This window comes from Manis pentadactyla, chromosome 3 (assembly GCF_030020395.1).
Source record: "Manis pentadactyla isolate mManPen7 chromosome 3, mManPen7.hap1, whole genome shotgun sequence".
NCBI classification, from domain to species: Eukaryota; Metazoa; Chordata; class Mammalia; order Pholidota; family Manidae; genus Manis; species Manis pentadactyla.
In genome coordinates, this window is record NC_080021.1 from 212,299,250 (window position 1) to 212,314,588 (window position 15,339).

The window sequence follows — 15,339 nt, forward strand, 5'->3', positions numbered from 1 at the left end:
GTTTCCTGTGGAATCAGCGGGCAACTGGGTAAAGGCTGCACACAGACACTTACCACTTAGAAGAACTTGCCACAGGGGGGCAAGTGAAATCTCTGCTCTGACTGACACAGAATGGATGAGTGGAGGAGACCATCCATCAGTGTCAGGAAAGATCTGAAGCACCTGGCTAGTCAGCTGAAATAAAATAAATTATTTACTGATCTCAGAACCCAGCTGCTCACTTGAATGCTCATAAAGGGGGTGCTTGTTTGCTGCCTGGCACTTTGCAGTAGATTCTGTTTCAGAAAGAATTTCTGGATTGCCCTGAGCAGTTTTTACTGTTAGAATGAAAGGGCATTATCTGCTTTGCAAGGAGGGAAACAGGGTCTTAAATTACATACCTGAACTCATTTACATGGGAAGAGGAAATGAGCTTACTTATTCATTGCATGGTACAGTACTCATGGAGACAGTTAGCTGATTGTCAAAAAACTCCTTAGGACTAATCAATAAAGTTTCTGTTTATAATGCTAAAAATTGAACTTAAGATTCATAATGGAAACAAATGTTCTGACATCTTTTAGAGGCGCTTCAGAGCCGTGACTCTCCACCAGAGGGCGCCGTGTGGGCCACTGGAAGCATCCAGAGGGGACTGGAGGGGGCCTCTAATCACCTGGCTTCTGTGAACCGGGCTCTAGGGGGTGATACTCGCTTGCATCACTGTCATCATCCGTTTCTACCTGACACGTCTCCACTGTAGCTACAAGAGAAGCTTTGCCAATAGAGCTGGTACCTAATCTGGGTGGGCTGGTTAAATATTTTCAAGATGGTGGACTAGGAGAGAAAGCAAAGGGCAAAATAAAGCACGACAACGGTGACAACACTGAGCTAGGCTACCATGCAGAACACAGCTTGTATGGGCCAGACACTTTCATACGATCTGGAGAGGTAAACATTCCAATTCCCTTGTCATAAATGACAAAGACTAAGACTGAAGAGGGAAGACACTTGTCTAAGGTGACACTGCAGGTAAGTGGTAACGCTGGGGCTCACCCAGGCCCGAGTACAGAGCCTGGGCTCTTCCCACAGATCCTTGGGTGGACCTTTCCTTTAATACACAGGTCAGAGTCTGATGAACTAGTTTGGCTTTGGCCTGTGGAAAAAAGTGGGGTTTCGAAAGCCGCCCATGATCTTGGTTATCTTTCTAAGGCATTGTTTTTAGCTAGGGTATCTCTGATTGGCGGATTCTCTGATTATGCCTCCCTGGGAAGGTCTCTGCCTTGTACCCTGGTCCTCTATCTTGGCTGCAGTCAGTGTCTTACTGGGCTTCTTAAAATTAGACCCACTCAGAAAAAGCAGGCCCTTTGTTCTGAGAAGGTGCTGCAGGCAAACACGAACTGGATATCTGAGTAGCATTCTCACTCTAGCAAAATTTTACTTGAGAATATACCAACAGGAAGTGCACAAATCATGTAATAACTTGACTTTTCCACAAAGTCTGCAACCTCAGGCAATCAGCACCCAGAAACAGAGACAGAACCTCAGCAGCTCCCCTCCCCCAGGATAACCACCACCATTACTTCTACACAGCAGATTCTTTTTGTGTACTTTTGAATGTTATAAACAGTATCTATTGTATGTACCTTCCTCCCCCACCCCCTACTCTTTTGGATTTGGTTTCTTTCTGAGCAGCTTTATTGTTTTTATTTCTATGAGAGATACCAGAAAAAGCACCCCCAGGAAGAATAATACTTAAGAACTTTGTTTTAAGAAGCAATTATTTAAAAAGTCATTTTAGATATATAGAGTTTTTTTTGTGAGGAGGGAGAAACAGGTCTAGAGAGGGGTAAAAAAAGTGGGTTCTGTGTTTGGTTCAAAGTTACTGGGTGGTAGTTCATCCATTTAGGCTGTTAGAATCACTATCATCTGGGCAGCTGATGTTCACCAAGCACTTGCTAGGTCCAGGTGCCTTTTCATTCTGCATGTGTGGTGACTTTCATCCCCACAATTAATGTTATCTCCATTTCACAAACGAGGAAACTGAGGCACCAGGCTTGTCACTCCTGAGTCTGTCCTCCAAGCTACCACTATACTGCCTCTCCACTAACAGCTCTCACTTACAGGAAGTTCACCAACTGTCAGGCTCTGTGCTAAGTGCTCCCAGGGACTATCCGACTTGTTCCACACAGCAATCCTAAGAAGTTGGTTCTACTGACACTGCCATTTAAACAGGACAGAACTGAGACTCAGAAAGATCAAGACACTTGCCTAATACAGCTGGTTATTGACAGAGCCACAATTTAGATCAGCTGTGATTCCCACGCTCCTCTCTTAATCACTAACCTGTACTGGTAGCACATTTCAAGTTCCTATAGGTCAGGCTGCAAAGGAATACTTGAGGAGATTTTTTGAGGCTTATTAGAAATTAGCCAGACTAATGTCAACATTGCATTAGAAAAGACTTTATTATGAGGCACAGAGCATTTGCAAGAAACATAAAATTAGTGAGCCTTAGAGTTAGAATTCAAATTTTCTTTCTTTACACATAAAGCAAATGAGGCCAAGGATGAGGTAGTGGGGCAGAGGTCAATGGCAGAGCCAGGGGGATCAGCTCAGCTCCCCAAAGGAGTAAGGCTGGCGTCCATACCTGTTTCCCCTCTCCTCCTGCCATCCTTTGTTGGGGAGCAGGTGCACTCAAGTTGGCCAGACCAGGGTTCTGCTCCTGACACTACCACCTATGTTTTGTGTGAGCTTGGGTGTGAGATATCACCTCTCTGCACCTCACTTACCTTCTCTGTTAGGTGGGGACAGCAAAAATACCTACCTTCTAGGCAGTTTGCAGTGCATGTAAAGCACTGAGCACAGTGTCTAGAACCCAGCAGATACCTACACATGACAGCCATGATGATGACGATGATGATGGATTAGCATTATGTTTGACTACTATAACGCTTTTTCTACACCTGTTATGTTTAAGTCAAAACAGAAATTTAGCAATTAATTGGGACATATTAACCCCAAATATTAATTGAAAGTTACTTCTGCATTATCTGGTGAGGATCGAAATATAACTTCTGAGATCATTAAAAAGCTTCCTGAATAAAGGCACGAATGAACATGCAATGAATTCACGTAAGGAGGACAAGGCGCGCAGCAATGCCACAAAGTAGTTCTAAGGATAGTTTGGGAGAGGAAGACAGCATGGAAAGAATTATGGGACTTCACAGAGTCAGTCAGCTTGAAAAGAGTCTCAAGTTAGTTCTATGTCTAATCTTCTGCTTCATTAAAAAGACGATGACAGAGCACTCAGATGGGAAAAAGGAGGTACTTTAAATTTCATTGTTTAAACATTTTCTCTGAAAACAAATTACTGTTAGTTTCATTCAGGTCACATAAAAGTGGCAGGTTGTTTCTTTCCCTGTTTCTACACTGACCACCAATATAAAAGACTCAGTTCATCACCTGCTCATGCACTTACCTAACTGTACATCCGTTGTGAATCGCAGTCTGTGGATCATGCTGACTTTGAATGACTTGTAATGGTGGCTGCTAAGCATATCCTGTACTGTAGCTATGTCAATTTGTGAATCTTCCTCAAAAACCCCGTCTGCCCTTGAACCTGGGGAGGAAAAAGCAGTTTAACACATAAAGATACATGAGGCTTGGCAAATGGTGTCTGCTTAAAATGCTTTGGGATAAATTAAAATAATATGGGCTATTTAATTTGGAGAAGAAAACGCTGAGCGATGACTTAATAATGCCATTCCAGTAAACAGAGAATGGTAACATATTAATCATTCAACAATTAATTCCAAAAACACTGCCTATTCTATGGCAGGCCTCTGGCTGGGCAGTAGGGATATAGAAAGAGAAAAAAACTTCCTGCTCGCCCGAAGCTCTCAGTCTCCACAAGAGTTAAGTCAAAATCCTCAAAAGCATGAGTGGTCACACTTTACATTTCTTTTTCTACTAGAAATTATCCTGATCATTAAAACTAAGCCATGCTCTTGAAGAATCCCTGTTCCTTCCAAGATTCTCAAACCATCTGTTTATCAACTTCCTGTCACGCGCCCCAGCCTCCACGGGTTCAGGCAGGAGCCTGCTCGCACGTGGACGGCTGGAACAGTCTCTTCACTTGCCCCTGGCCACCAGGCTCCCTCTGCAATCCAGTACCACGGCACTTCCTGATTCATAAAGCCTTCTAGAGCTCTGACCATTCATTCACTCAGCAAATGTTTAGTGAGAGCTTTGGGCATGGCTCAGTACTCTGATACATGATACTGGGGACAAATAAGAAGACTGGCGCTCAAAAATCTTCCCTTGCTTCCCAAGGCCTTCTGAATGAAGCACTTTTTTTAGCCAAGCACTCAAGGCTGTCTATAATCTGGCTGAAACATGATTTTCACTTTTACTTGTCATTTCTCACACTTACCTTCTCTTAGCCCCCCCCAACTCCTCAGACTGCTCACAGGTCCAGGTTTTTCTACCTGTGGGCTGGGCCTTTGCCGACATGGTACCCTTGGCCTAGAACACCTCTTTCACCCTTACCCTGGACCTGTCAAAACCTCACCCAGGCTAGCTCTCCTTCCATCTCCTCCTGATTTCCACAGCAGTTGTTTACTCTGGATTCTGGAGCCAGGCAGACCTGGGCTCAATTCCTAGCTCTGCTTCTAACTTGCTGTATGATCTGGGGTGAATGACTTTGTCTCTCTTGAATCCCCATTTTTTGCCAATCACAGAATGTCAAGTGTACTTAGACTCTAGCACATAATACACTTAATGAACAGAAGTCATGATTATTTTTATTCTTTTGTTATAGAGGATCACATTCAGCTTTGCCGTAGAATTATTGAGTGGTTACTCTGTCCTAATTTGGAAGCTTTGCGGAGTCTAAAATTTCTTATTCATCTCTCTATTTTCTGCTAGTAGTACAGGCAACTAGCATGCTCTCACTTAAATATTTAAAAAATAGTTAGGAAGTATGAGTGTTTACTAACTACACTTCAGTCTTGGGGCTAAGCACTTTACACATGCATTTAAGCCTGTAACAACCTGGTAAATCCTCTAATTTTCTGTATTACACAGATGAGGAATACGAGGCTTTGGGAGGAAAAGGCACAAGACCAAGGTCAAACCATCTCTTGCCCCCATTCCACCGAGTCTGAAACGTGGTCTTCTGAGGATGCAGCTGACAGTACCACTCAGTAGTGAGGGGGAGCACCTGTCTAGCAGAAGCTAACCAGAGCAGGGTCCCCTGGCCTTGTGTTGAACATCCAGAGATGGTTCCACAGGGAAACTCAGAGAGAACTCTGAGGGATAGAGTAGGAGTGGAAAACTCTAGATTTGCATATAAATCTGTAAAATACTGTTAGGTAACTGGTAGCCTGACAAATACCGGGTTTTCCTTCCCACAGTTATTGCTTATGGGGTAAGCTTTTAAGTTGGTTTCTGATGCCTTCACACTCAACTCATTGATCAGGAATTGTGCATTCAGTTTCCAAACACTACACTTTTCCCAGCTGGACCAGACCATTCCAGCACCTATAATAATGCTTTGCCCTCAGTAAGGATGCAGCCTCACCCTAAATGGGCCATTCACTGAATGTCTGGAACACAGTCTCATCTTAGAGTGTCTGCACAGGTTGTCCCCTCTGCCCAGACCACCCCTCCCCCATTTCACTCCCCCTGGGCCTATTCCTCCAGGTCTCCTCCCTGCTCTTCCTGAGGAGCTCGGCTAAGTGACACTCCAGAGAAACATTCCCGGAACTCAGGCCCCAGGTCCAGTTCAGCAACTTCTTGTCACTGCCTTTTCCTTCAGAATACGCATCAGACAGGGGTTATCTGTCCCTGCTATTAGACTGTACACGCCAAGAGGGCAGGTGGAGCAACTGCTTTACCCACCACGATAGCCCAGACCCTGCCAGTGCCACCACGCGCATGATAAAGCAAGTGCTCAGTAAGAATTTACTGGGTAAATGCCAGGTGCCATGTTCACAGGAAGGTGAGCATCTGAGAGACTGAGTGTCTTAACCAACATCATATTGCTAGGACTAGCAGATGCACTCAATATAAGGGCCACGGGGTAACTCCGTTTCTTTTCTTTGGAACACCTTGACTTTGGATAGAGATGCCATCATCACCATCACCCTCCCTTGGGTAATGGCCATCCTAAAGCAAGAGGCTGGCTAGAATTTAAAGTTTCAAACAACCATTCACTTTCTACAATATGCATTTTACTGAAACAGAACTGCCAAGATGTGTTTGTTTCTATTTTAGAGTATTTCATATACATGAGAACTGTGGAGCATTTTGGTGAAATAGTAAAATCCCTTCATGTTTTAAAAATCATTTAGACATCTTTTCTGAGAAGATGCCATGATTAGATACAACTTAGCTCAAGAACTTGTTTTCTTTACTATTAAATATTTTCTAAATATTACAGGTATTTGATTTGAGAAGAGGTAACAGCTCATTATGCTAAAATGCCAATTATTTTAGAAAAAAAATCCAAACACTTAAGAGTTTTCCATTTTATGATGTTGGATTAAAACCAATTTAAAAATTACTATAACGTGACATATAATTTTTTACTGAGCAATTTCAATGCCAGCTGCTAATAAAGCATCTTAGCTGTAAATGATAATTCAGATGCTTTTAGATAAAGTGGTGCATAAATATGGCTGGAAATTGATTTAGCTTCTTACAGAAGCTACTGAAGAATGACATATTTTGTTTAATACACCAGCTAATGTAGTCCTAAAAGCTCAAACAAGTGCCAGTTTTCACTCCTAAATTTGCTGTGGGAGATTAATGAAAACTTTATATTTTGCTGAAATGTTAATAATGGGCAGATGAGATGATAGGATTTTAGTAGAGGTCTTAAAGCTATGGAATAACCAGCAAGGCTTGTCAATTTCTTTATATTAATTTTGTTTAAGACTTAAATAGCTGGAGCTGGCTCAACACACTAATGCTTCTTGCACTGACCTTCTACTCTCTGACAGTGTAAATTCATATCCCACTCGAGGATTTAAGTCCCCCTGATACTTGGGTGAGTTCTGAGCCTTGCCTCAGATGATAAGGGGTGTGTTTGCTTTGATGACGTAGAGAAGGAACAGTCCTGCACTCCGCCTCTAGGATACACTGCTCACCCCAAAGCAGGGCGCCTGCTCAATGGAACAGCTTCTGGTCTCAGAGTTCCAGAGCCCTGGCTCAGAGGAGGCTCAGGAGTGCCCCTGCTTGGAGGGGGCAGGTCTGTGTGTACAGGTCAGCCAGCCATGCGATCTGCAACTACTCTCTTTATGCCAGCAGGATGCTAGGCTGTCACTGGTGAGGATAAGGCAGGGTTCCTGATCTTGAGGAGTTTATAAAACTTGTTACAGAATACAGAGAGAAAAATGCCCCCAAAATAGCACGTGCAACAGATGCTTTATCTAAAGACGAACCTCTTAAGCAGAGTCTTACACCAAAAACATGTTTTGGACCAGAAAAGGTCTATGACTTTGCATTACTTTACTGTTTGTATCCTTAGAGAAAGGTGTGAACCCAACCATACATGAAAGATGTTTGGCACTGCACCATTTGCATATTAACATTACTGTATTATCAACTTCACATTTAAAAACCCATTTCTGTTCAAGAGAAGACATTTTTAGCTACTCAAAGGGAAAAGTAGCGAGAACCAGAATGTCTGAAAAATAAACATATTTTTTAAAAGAACCACTCCCCAAACGGTTAATTTAATTGAAATACAACCCTTTGGTATTTTGTTAAATTAGCAATTAAGGAGGTCACAACCAATTAAGTGAAACAAAAGCCACACTGTGTTCGTCTACAATAATGCTGAACTGGGTCTCCTCGTGAATGACAAGATGAATTGTAATGGTGCCTTCAAAGACTTCACAATGTATTTTGTCAAAGTCGGGAGTGTTAATGTCTCTATGTGCCATGGATTACCATAATGTATTATGTCAAAACGCTGGAGCTGCAATAACTCAAAGATGTATTGTGATAGATCAAATTTTGGGGTGGGGCCTACAAGTGACTTGAGCACCAGAGCTCAAATGGACGGACAACAAGCTGTGGAATAATGAGAGGCTACATTCACAATGTGTAAAGATTTGAGGGACAAGCAGAACACCTAGGAGAGGGAGGAGCTCAACTGTCTAAGGAATCAGGAAGGAGCAAATGAGGAACGGCAACTATCTTAATGGCCAAAGCAGGCCAGGACAGGAGGGGGCAGACAGCAGCAGAGAGGAGGTGGTGAGTGGCGTCTAGGGCCCGCAGCAAAGAAACAAAGAGGAGGTCCTGGGAAAGCCAAGGGCTGGGGAGTGGCACTGGGGCTTAATAACATTGGAAGGCACCCAGAACACACAGTTCAGAGTGTAGATGCAAATCCTAGCTCTGACGCCGAAGGGTCAAGAGTGAGCCAAAACCTTGCTCCCAGGTTCCACTGTTGGGAAGTGGCAGAGCTGGGACAGCTCTGTCGGACTCTGGAGCCTGTTCCTTCTGCTGCCCTCTTTCCTCCCACCTCACACATCCCTACCGGCAGCAGCAAGGAGAGAGACTGCATGGGTAACCGTAAACTCTAAATCAGTGTCCTCAAAGTGCAGTCCAGGACCCACCAGAAGGGGGGATCCTCAAGAACCCTTCTGGGGGTACTTTAGCTCCATAACTATTTTCATAATAATAGCAAGACATTATTTGCCCTTTTCATGCTTATTATCTTATAAGTGCACAAAGTAATAGCAAATTCACTGGTATGATTCTGACTGCACATTACAACTAACCTTCAAGAAACTATCACGTGAGCTTTTTGGTACAGTAATGAGAACTAATATCCACTATCATCTGAAAAGGCTCTTGAAGTACTCCTCCCTTTCCCAACAACATATCTGCGCTAGGCCACATTTTCTTGATATGCTTCAACCAAAACAATCTACTACAACAGACTGAATGCAGAAGTAGATATGAAAACCCAGTGTCTTGTATAAATGCAGACATTATAGAAATTTGCAGAATACAAAACAGCAACCACTGATTCCAGTGATTAGTCAATAGAAAAAACAAAACAGTGTCACTCTTCTCATTAAATTTTTAAAAGTTATTTTTCATAAAAATTTGTTACATTAACATGCAATGGACTTACTGTTGCTTTTTAAGTGAATTAATACATATTTTCAAATTTCACAACTTTTATTCCTAATAAATAGAGACAACCCAATAAACAAAAGCTCTTGGGATTCTCAGTAATTTTTAAGTGTAATGAGGTCTATGTCCAAAAACTTGAGACCTGCCGCCTTTATTGGTTTTTATGCCTCATTTTCATTGTTCCTGCATGTCCATTTGGACAATAATGATGAGAAGTGAAAGAGAAGTTACATCTGGGTACTTGCGTTACATACCTGGCAACACAGAAAGCTTGTCTATACGTTATAAAGGTAACAAGCTTGTTGTCAGGTGATCAGATCAAGGATAATTAAAACTAATATTGTTTTATAGTTTAAAAGGTATCATATACATGATTTCACTGGAACTCAGGGAGACACTTAGAGGTACATATCTAACTTTTTGTCAGACAAACGGGCACTAATCATTAAATCACAATTCAGATGAACTCACTGTATGCTACTGACAAATGACTTGTGTTCAGGTATAAACTACATGAGACTTAAGCTTTAAGGTTCAATGAGTCTTAGAACTAAGTCTAAAAGCTCTAATGTAGTTGTAAGTTAAAGTGCTTCAATCTCTGTTCTCCAGAAAGGTCTATTCCAGAACTCAACCACAAGACTGATGACCTCTGTTACATCCTCCCCTTTAAACTGCGTGGCACGACAGCACTGCTGACAGTTCCTCCCGGCTCACGGGCACCCAGCACCAACCACACACCAGGGGCTGTGCTAGCGCTTCAGGCACAGGAGGGCAGCAGGGCTCCTAGGTGGTGGGAAGGTGACTGGCAATCCACAGAAGGAGTGGTACGAGAAAAGCAGGCCACAAAGTGTGGGTACAAGTAAGGGAAGAGCAAGTGTTTGCATTTGGCTGGAGCGGAGAGTGTATGAAGGGGAGTAATGGGAAATAAAATGGTGGTGGGTGGAAGGGAAGAGGTTCTTCAAAGCCAGAGGAAGTACCCGCCTCAGAACACTGCACACATTAAAAAACCGCTGCCCAAATAACCAACTGAATGAAGAGTAAATAAACCATCTTCCGCCCCCGTATCCTGATGCCTCATGGCTACTCCCTGCATAGAAAAATCCCTGCTTCAGCTAAACTGCACTTTGCTCAGGTTATACCATCTGGTCAGAATGTCCTTCCCACTCAAAATTTTATACACTTCAAGGTCTAGTCTATAATCTTCCCTATTCCCTCTCCTGAAATCCTGCAGCCCTGAAGGTTCTTATGATAAGTCTCTTACATGATAAGCATCTGTAGGCCCCTCCTGGACAGTGACCTCTTTTGAGGGCAGGACTATTTTATCCTACAGAGCACATAGTAGATGTTTAACAATGTTGTTGGTTGCATGAAGTTTGATGCAACACAGGTTAACTGTAACAATACCCGAGTTTGTACACCATCCCCTGTATTTACCTTGGTTAATAGAACCTAATGCACCATTCCTAGTTTACCTCTGTTAATAAAACCCGAATACATCATCCCTAGTTTTCCGTTCAGACAACCCAGCAGCCTGAGATACTGCCTAAACAACAGTTAACATTTACTGAGTATTTATTATATGCCAGACACTATGCTTAGTACTTTAAATACACTATTTCCATTAATTTTCTCAATGCCCTTTTAAGTTGTATATTAGTACCCTCTTTCTATAGGTGAGAAACACGAGGTTCAGAATGTTATCCTGCTAGTATAGCCATACAACTAGTATAAACTGGAGATGGGAACTCAACCCAGGTCTAATTCCAAAAACGTGCCCTTAACTACCACATAACCCCTTAGATAAAAACTATTCGATAGGCTGGGAATGTCCAAATCCATGGGCTATAACAGTTATCTAAGGAGAAGACAATCAAACCAGAACAAAGAATCAGAGATAAAACCTAACGTTCTCCACTCCTTAAAGACTCAAAGCAGGATGCATAAATGAGTCAAGGAGAAAACTCTTGCTTAGCTCTCCATCCATCATGTTTTTGCTTTTTTCCCCCAAAGGCCTTTTAAGTCCCCAAAGCCTCATAAGCCCCAAACTTCTCTTCTATTAAACACTTCCCTTCGGTTACTAGTCATTTTTGCTGGTCTCTAAAAAATAATCAATAGGTGACATACTGTAACACACACGTGTGCACATGTGCGCTCCTCTGTAGTAATCTCTTCAAAGCCATCAGGATCACATCAGGATATACCCTTCACCGAATCTGCCATGCTACAACCAGGGGAGGGATCCTCGCTGTCAGCACCTAACTGATTCAGCTCTTGGAGTCAGAGCCTTTCCACAGGGAGATTTCAGACCCTCAATAAATCAGGGAAATCTTGTTTTATGAGGTGATCAGAAAGAAATGGTTTCAAGTTTGTAGAATTTCTAAAAGGAGATCACGGAAGGGGGCCTGTAGGCTTCATTCTAGACCCTGCCCATCCCTCAGCCTCAGCTTTCAGCACTCTCTCCCTCGCCCATTTCACTCCACTCCTTCCATTCAATCCCAGATATGCCAAGCTCTTCTTCAAGGCCTTCAGAACAGTCCCTTGGCCTGGAACATTCTTCTCTTACTCATTACCTAATTCCTCTTTATTCTTCCTCATGGAAGCTCTCTCCTCCTGCTCTCACCACATGCTATACACTTTTTTACACCCTTGGTAGCACTTGCCACAACGTGTGGGCTCCCTGACTTAGGGAAGGGGGGGCACTTCTCTCTCCCACGCCAGCACACTGGCTGGTCTAGAGGACGCCATCAATGGTGGGGGAATGAATGAACAAGTACGTGCCCAGAGTGAAAGCCAAACACTCTTCAGAGGATGAAGAGGACAAAGCATGACTGTTCAAGGGTGCGGACCAGACTATCAATTCATTATAGGTTTGCTTGGAAGTTAGATGAGAGAATTCCCATCACTTCCTCTTCTTACTATGTATCTATACTACTGTTCAAAACACAGGAAAAGTATGTGGTCTTCTAAGGAGCCTGGCATTTTTGACAATTTATATGACAAAATATCTAAGAACTGTAATATTTGATCAACACAGTCATCTCTCTCCCTGACTTCAGAGTCAGAGACTGAGGGCATACAGACTGGAAGAACCCCATCTTCCATGTGGGAGTCACTGCAGAAATGCTACCTGGTGCATTACCAAACCATCAGTCAGGGGCTGCAGGGTGGATCCTAGGGCCAGGGGTCTACCAGAGGGACACAAATCTCTGTGCCCTCACTTGGAGCCCATACAGGGTTTGTGGCTCGTCAAACATGTTTCCTTACTGCTCTAATGTACCAGTGTACCGTTTAATGAAAGTTCTTAATTGTAATTCAATTAATTACATACACAGAGCCCCCAATTACATTTTCCAATAAGACATTGGCTGTGGTACAGGTCTAAATGCACTTAACCAATTTCAATATATTAAGACCAATTTCCCTTGAATACTGATTACTACCTAATGATAAAATGAAAAGGGGGGAAGTTTCAAGAAAGGGAGAGAATGAAAAATGTAATTCATGTGGAATTTCTCAGTCCACACAGCACATTCCAGACATTCATTACTGAAGTAGGTATGGACAGGGCACACGTCTGCTTCTAGTAGAAGTTAGCGCTTTTTGCCCTTTGGTATCACCTATTGGTGGCAGGTGCTGGCCATTGCCCAAAGGGGCCTGTAGGAAGCCTAAGGGCTAGAGGGAAAACAGGAATAGCTGAAGGGAACAGGCCACCACATACACGTGCAGACAGGCTGTGGTATCTGGACACAGGAGCTCGCCCCGTGTCTCAGGCACACAAACCCACCAACACAGGGAATGGCCAACACCCACACTGGGCGTTGCACTTTACTCAGTGCTTTTGATGTACACAATCTCTTTTCATCTTCCTAACAACCATATAAGGTAGTGATGACCAACACATTCTACAGATGGGGAGACGGAACCCACAGAGAAGGAATTGCCCCAAGTCACACACGGCTCCAAACATCTTGCCTTTCCCCCTGCAACACACTGCCAGCCCGCCCACATTAACCGGACAGCAAGATGCAAAGACACACAGGTATTCACAGGTACTTGTATATTGGGGATCACGTTTCTGTTTCATTTAAACTCTGTTAGCATGTAGCAAGCAGGGAGCTATTACTCACTATCTTCTTGAAAAAACCCTCACCCATATAGAAAATTCCTTACAGTGAACACTTTTCCCCCACCAAAGGCAGACAGGAACTGGCTTTGAGCAGTTCACCTAAAATATGTACCACAAACACAAGGTATTTCCATTTGTAAATAGAGTTTATTTGTACGATCATATTTTCTTTTGCATTTGAAGACTACTGTGGTGGTGTAATGAAAGAGGCTTAAAACCCTGGTATTAAAGTCACATGACAGAAATGGAAAAGATTAGTAATTTGTAACTGATGAAGGCAAAGCCTCCAGAAGCCAAATGGAACCACCAGGGAGTCTCCAGGGCTGGCACAGAGCACATAGGGCAGGAAAAACTGGCCCACTATGAATAAGCACCACGAGGAGGAGCTGAAAACACCAGGATAAGCAAACAGCCATTCCCTGTCTCCAGTCCCCTTTTACATTTAGTAGTATTGGCTTGGGGTGGGGGTGACTGGGTAGGGGAGGTCAAGTACCACGGTGAAGAAACCCCTGTAACATGAGGTATAAAGGTAACAAGGTTCACCTGAACCCCAAGTTCTCTTTAACAGCCACGGAATACTTGCCCCTTGGAGCCCTGGCAAGAAGTGTGCTGGGACTCGGGAGGCTCACTCCGTCAGAGACGTGGACCACAGATGGCCACAGGCAGAGCGGTGCAGAGGGAGCTGTGTCTCGGTCCGCCCTGACTCAGGAGATGGGGGCTGACAATCTGGCGTGGGAGTAGGCAAATCCCTCCAGTGGAATCAGGGATCAGACAGGGTAAGGAGAGGGACTCTCCTCTCCTGAGGAGCAGCCAGTAGTCTACAGAGGCTTCTAGGATGAGTTGCCTTCTCTCCTGGTTTTTAAGAGGAAACTAAAGGAGGTGAAACAGGGTCCCACAGATACTCTCCCCTGCCATGGTCCACTTATCCAGGTGACTGTCCACTTGGAGTTGAGGCCCTTCCTCAGTATAGCCTTATATTAAGGAAATTAAGAATTTTAATAAGGTACTAAAATAATGGAAGATCTCCTTGAAAAGGAGATTAAAGGAGGTTGAAATGACCTTTAAAGCAATGAAGCCTCTTTGTATAGCAACTTCTACTCAGGAAATAAAATAATTAGATTCAACTGTTTCAGTAGACTTAATGGACAGAAGACATGGTATTATTATTATTATTATTATTATTCATGTGGTCATCAGTATTATTATTGGTCATGTGATCACGAGCAAATTAGCCTTAGCCTCAGTTTCTTCTGTGAAGATGGTGAACACATTGGCCTAAAAGGTTATTATAATGATAGCAATTGTATCTCATTGAATCCTCAAAAAAACTTTGTGAAACTGATTGAGCCACCCACACTTACACAGGAAACCAAGGATGAGAGGTGACATGGTGTGTGCAGTTGAGAGGCTGCACTGCTTCATCCAAGATGCTGAACTACTCTAAGAACAGACCAGTGAGTGGTAAAACAGGGAAGACACAGTATCTGACATTTGGTTGGTTCCACAAAGCCAGTTTAATCTGGAGGCTATGTTAGAGAGAGACGCTTGCCGTGTTTCTCTCTGGGAGCTGTTGAAAGAATAGTTGGGTCGAGCTGCATGTTTCTTCTAAAGACCACCCAGTGGGTAGGAGAAAAGGTCACTGGCAACACTGGGCAGGAAAGGAAATCGAGGCTCAGTTGATGCCAGGATTTATATAGATGCTTGGACAAGAATGGCAGTCTTCTAATGATACACTCTCTCCGTAGTGTACTCATGCTTTCTTCTGGTCTGATTCCAGCTTCTAGCAGACAGTTGGCTGAAGGATGTGGTAGATTATCAGACAAGAATGCAAACTGGAAGGCTCAAGGACTTTGGCTTGTCATTTTCTTATTTAGGCCAAGATCCAAGCACAAATGTTAGCTCTCAGTCCCTAGACAGACACTCTTGTCGTATCAGCTTCATTTGCAAGCTTCTCTTTTATAGTGTATAAAGACAACTGCCATCACAGTCCTGAGGACTGAAGATTGAGGTTGTTTTATCAACAACCTCAGGGGGCTATGGAATCAAACAGCTGACTTTGAATTCTGGGTCTGGCTAGCTAATTT

General features: G+C 43.3%; 1 protein-coding gene across 7 annotated transcripts in view; it reads right to left on the reverse strand.

Moving 5' to 3' along the window:
* The window catches only part of MAPKAP1 (MAPK associated protein 1), a 232,540-nt gene that overhangs the window by 35,523 nt on the left and 181,678 nt on the right, over positions 1-15,339 (reverse strand). For all 7 annotated transcript variants that reach the window (XM_057499032.1, XM_057499029.1, XM_057499026.1 and 4 more), the window contains one exon: positions 3,458-3,598. In XM_057499032.1, coding sequence (XP_057355015.1) covers positions 3,458-3,598 — 141 coding nt within the window. The remainder of the gene's footprint in view (positions 1-3,457; positions 3,599-15,339) is intronic.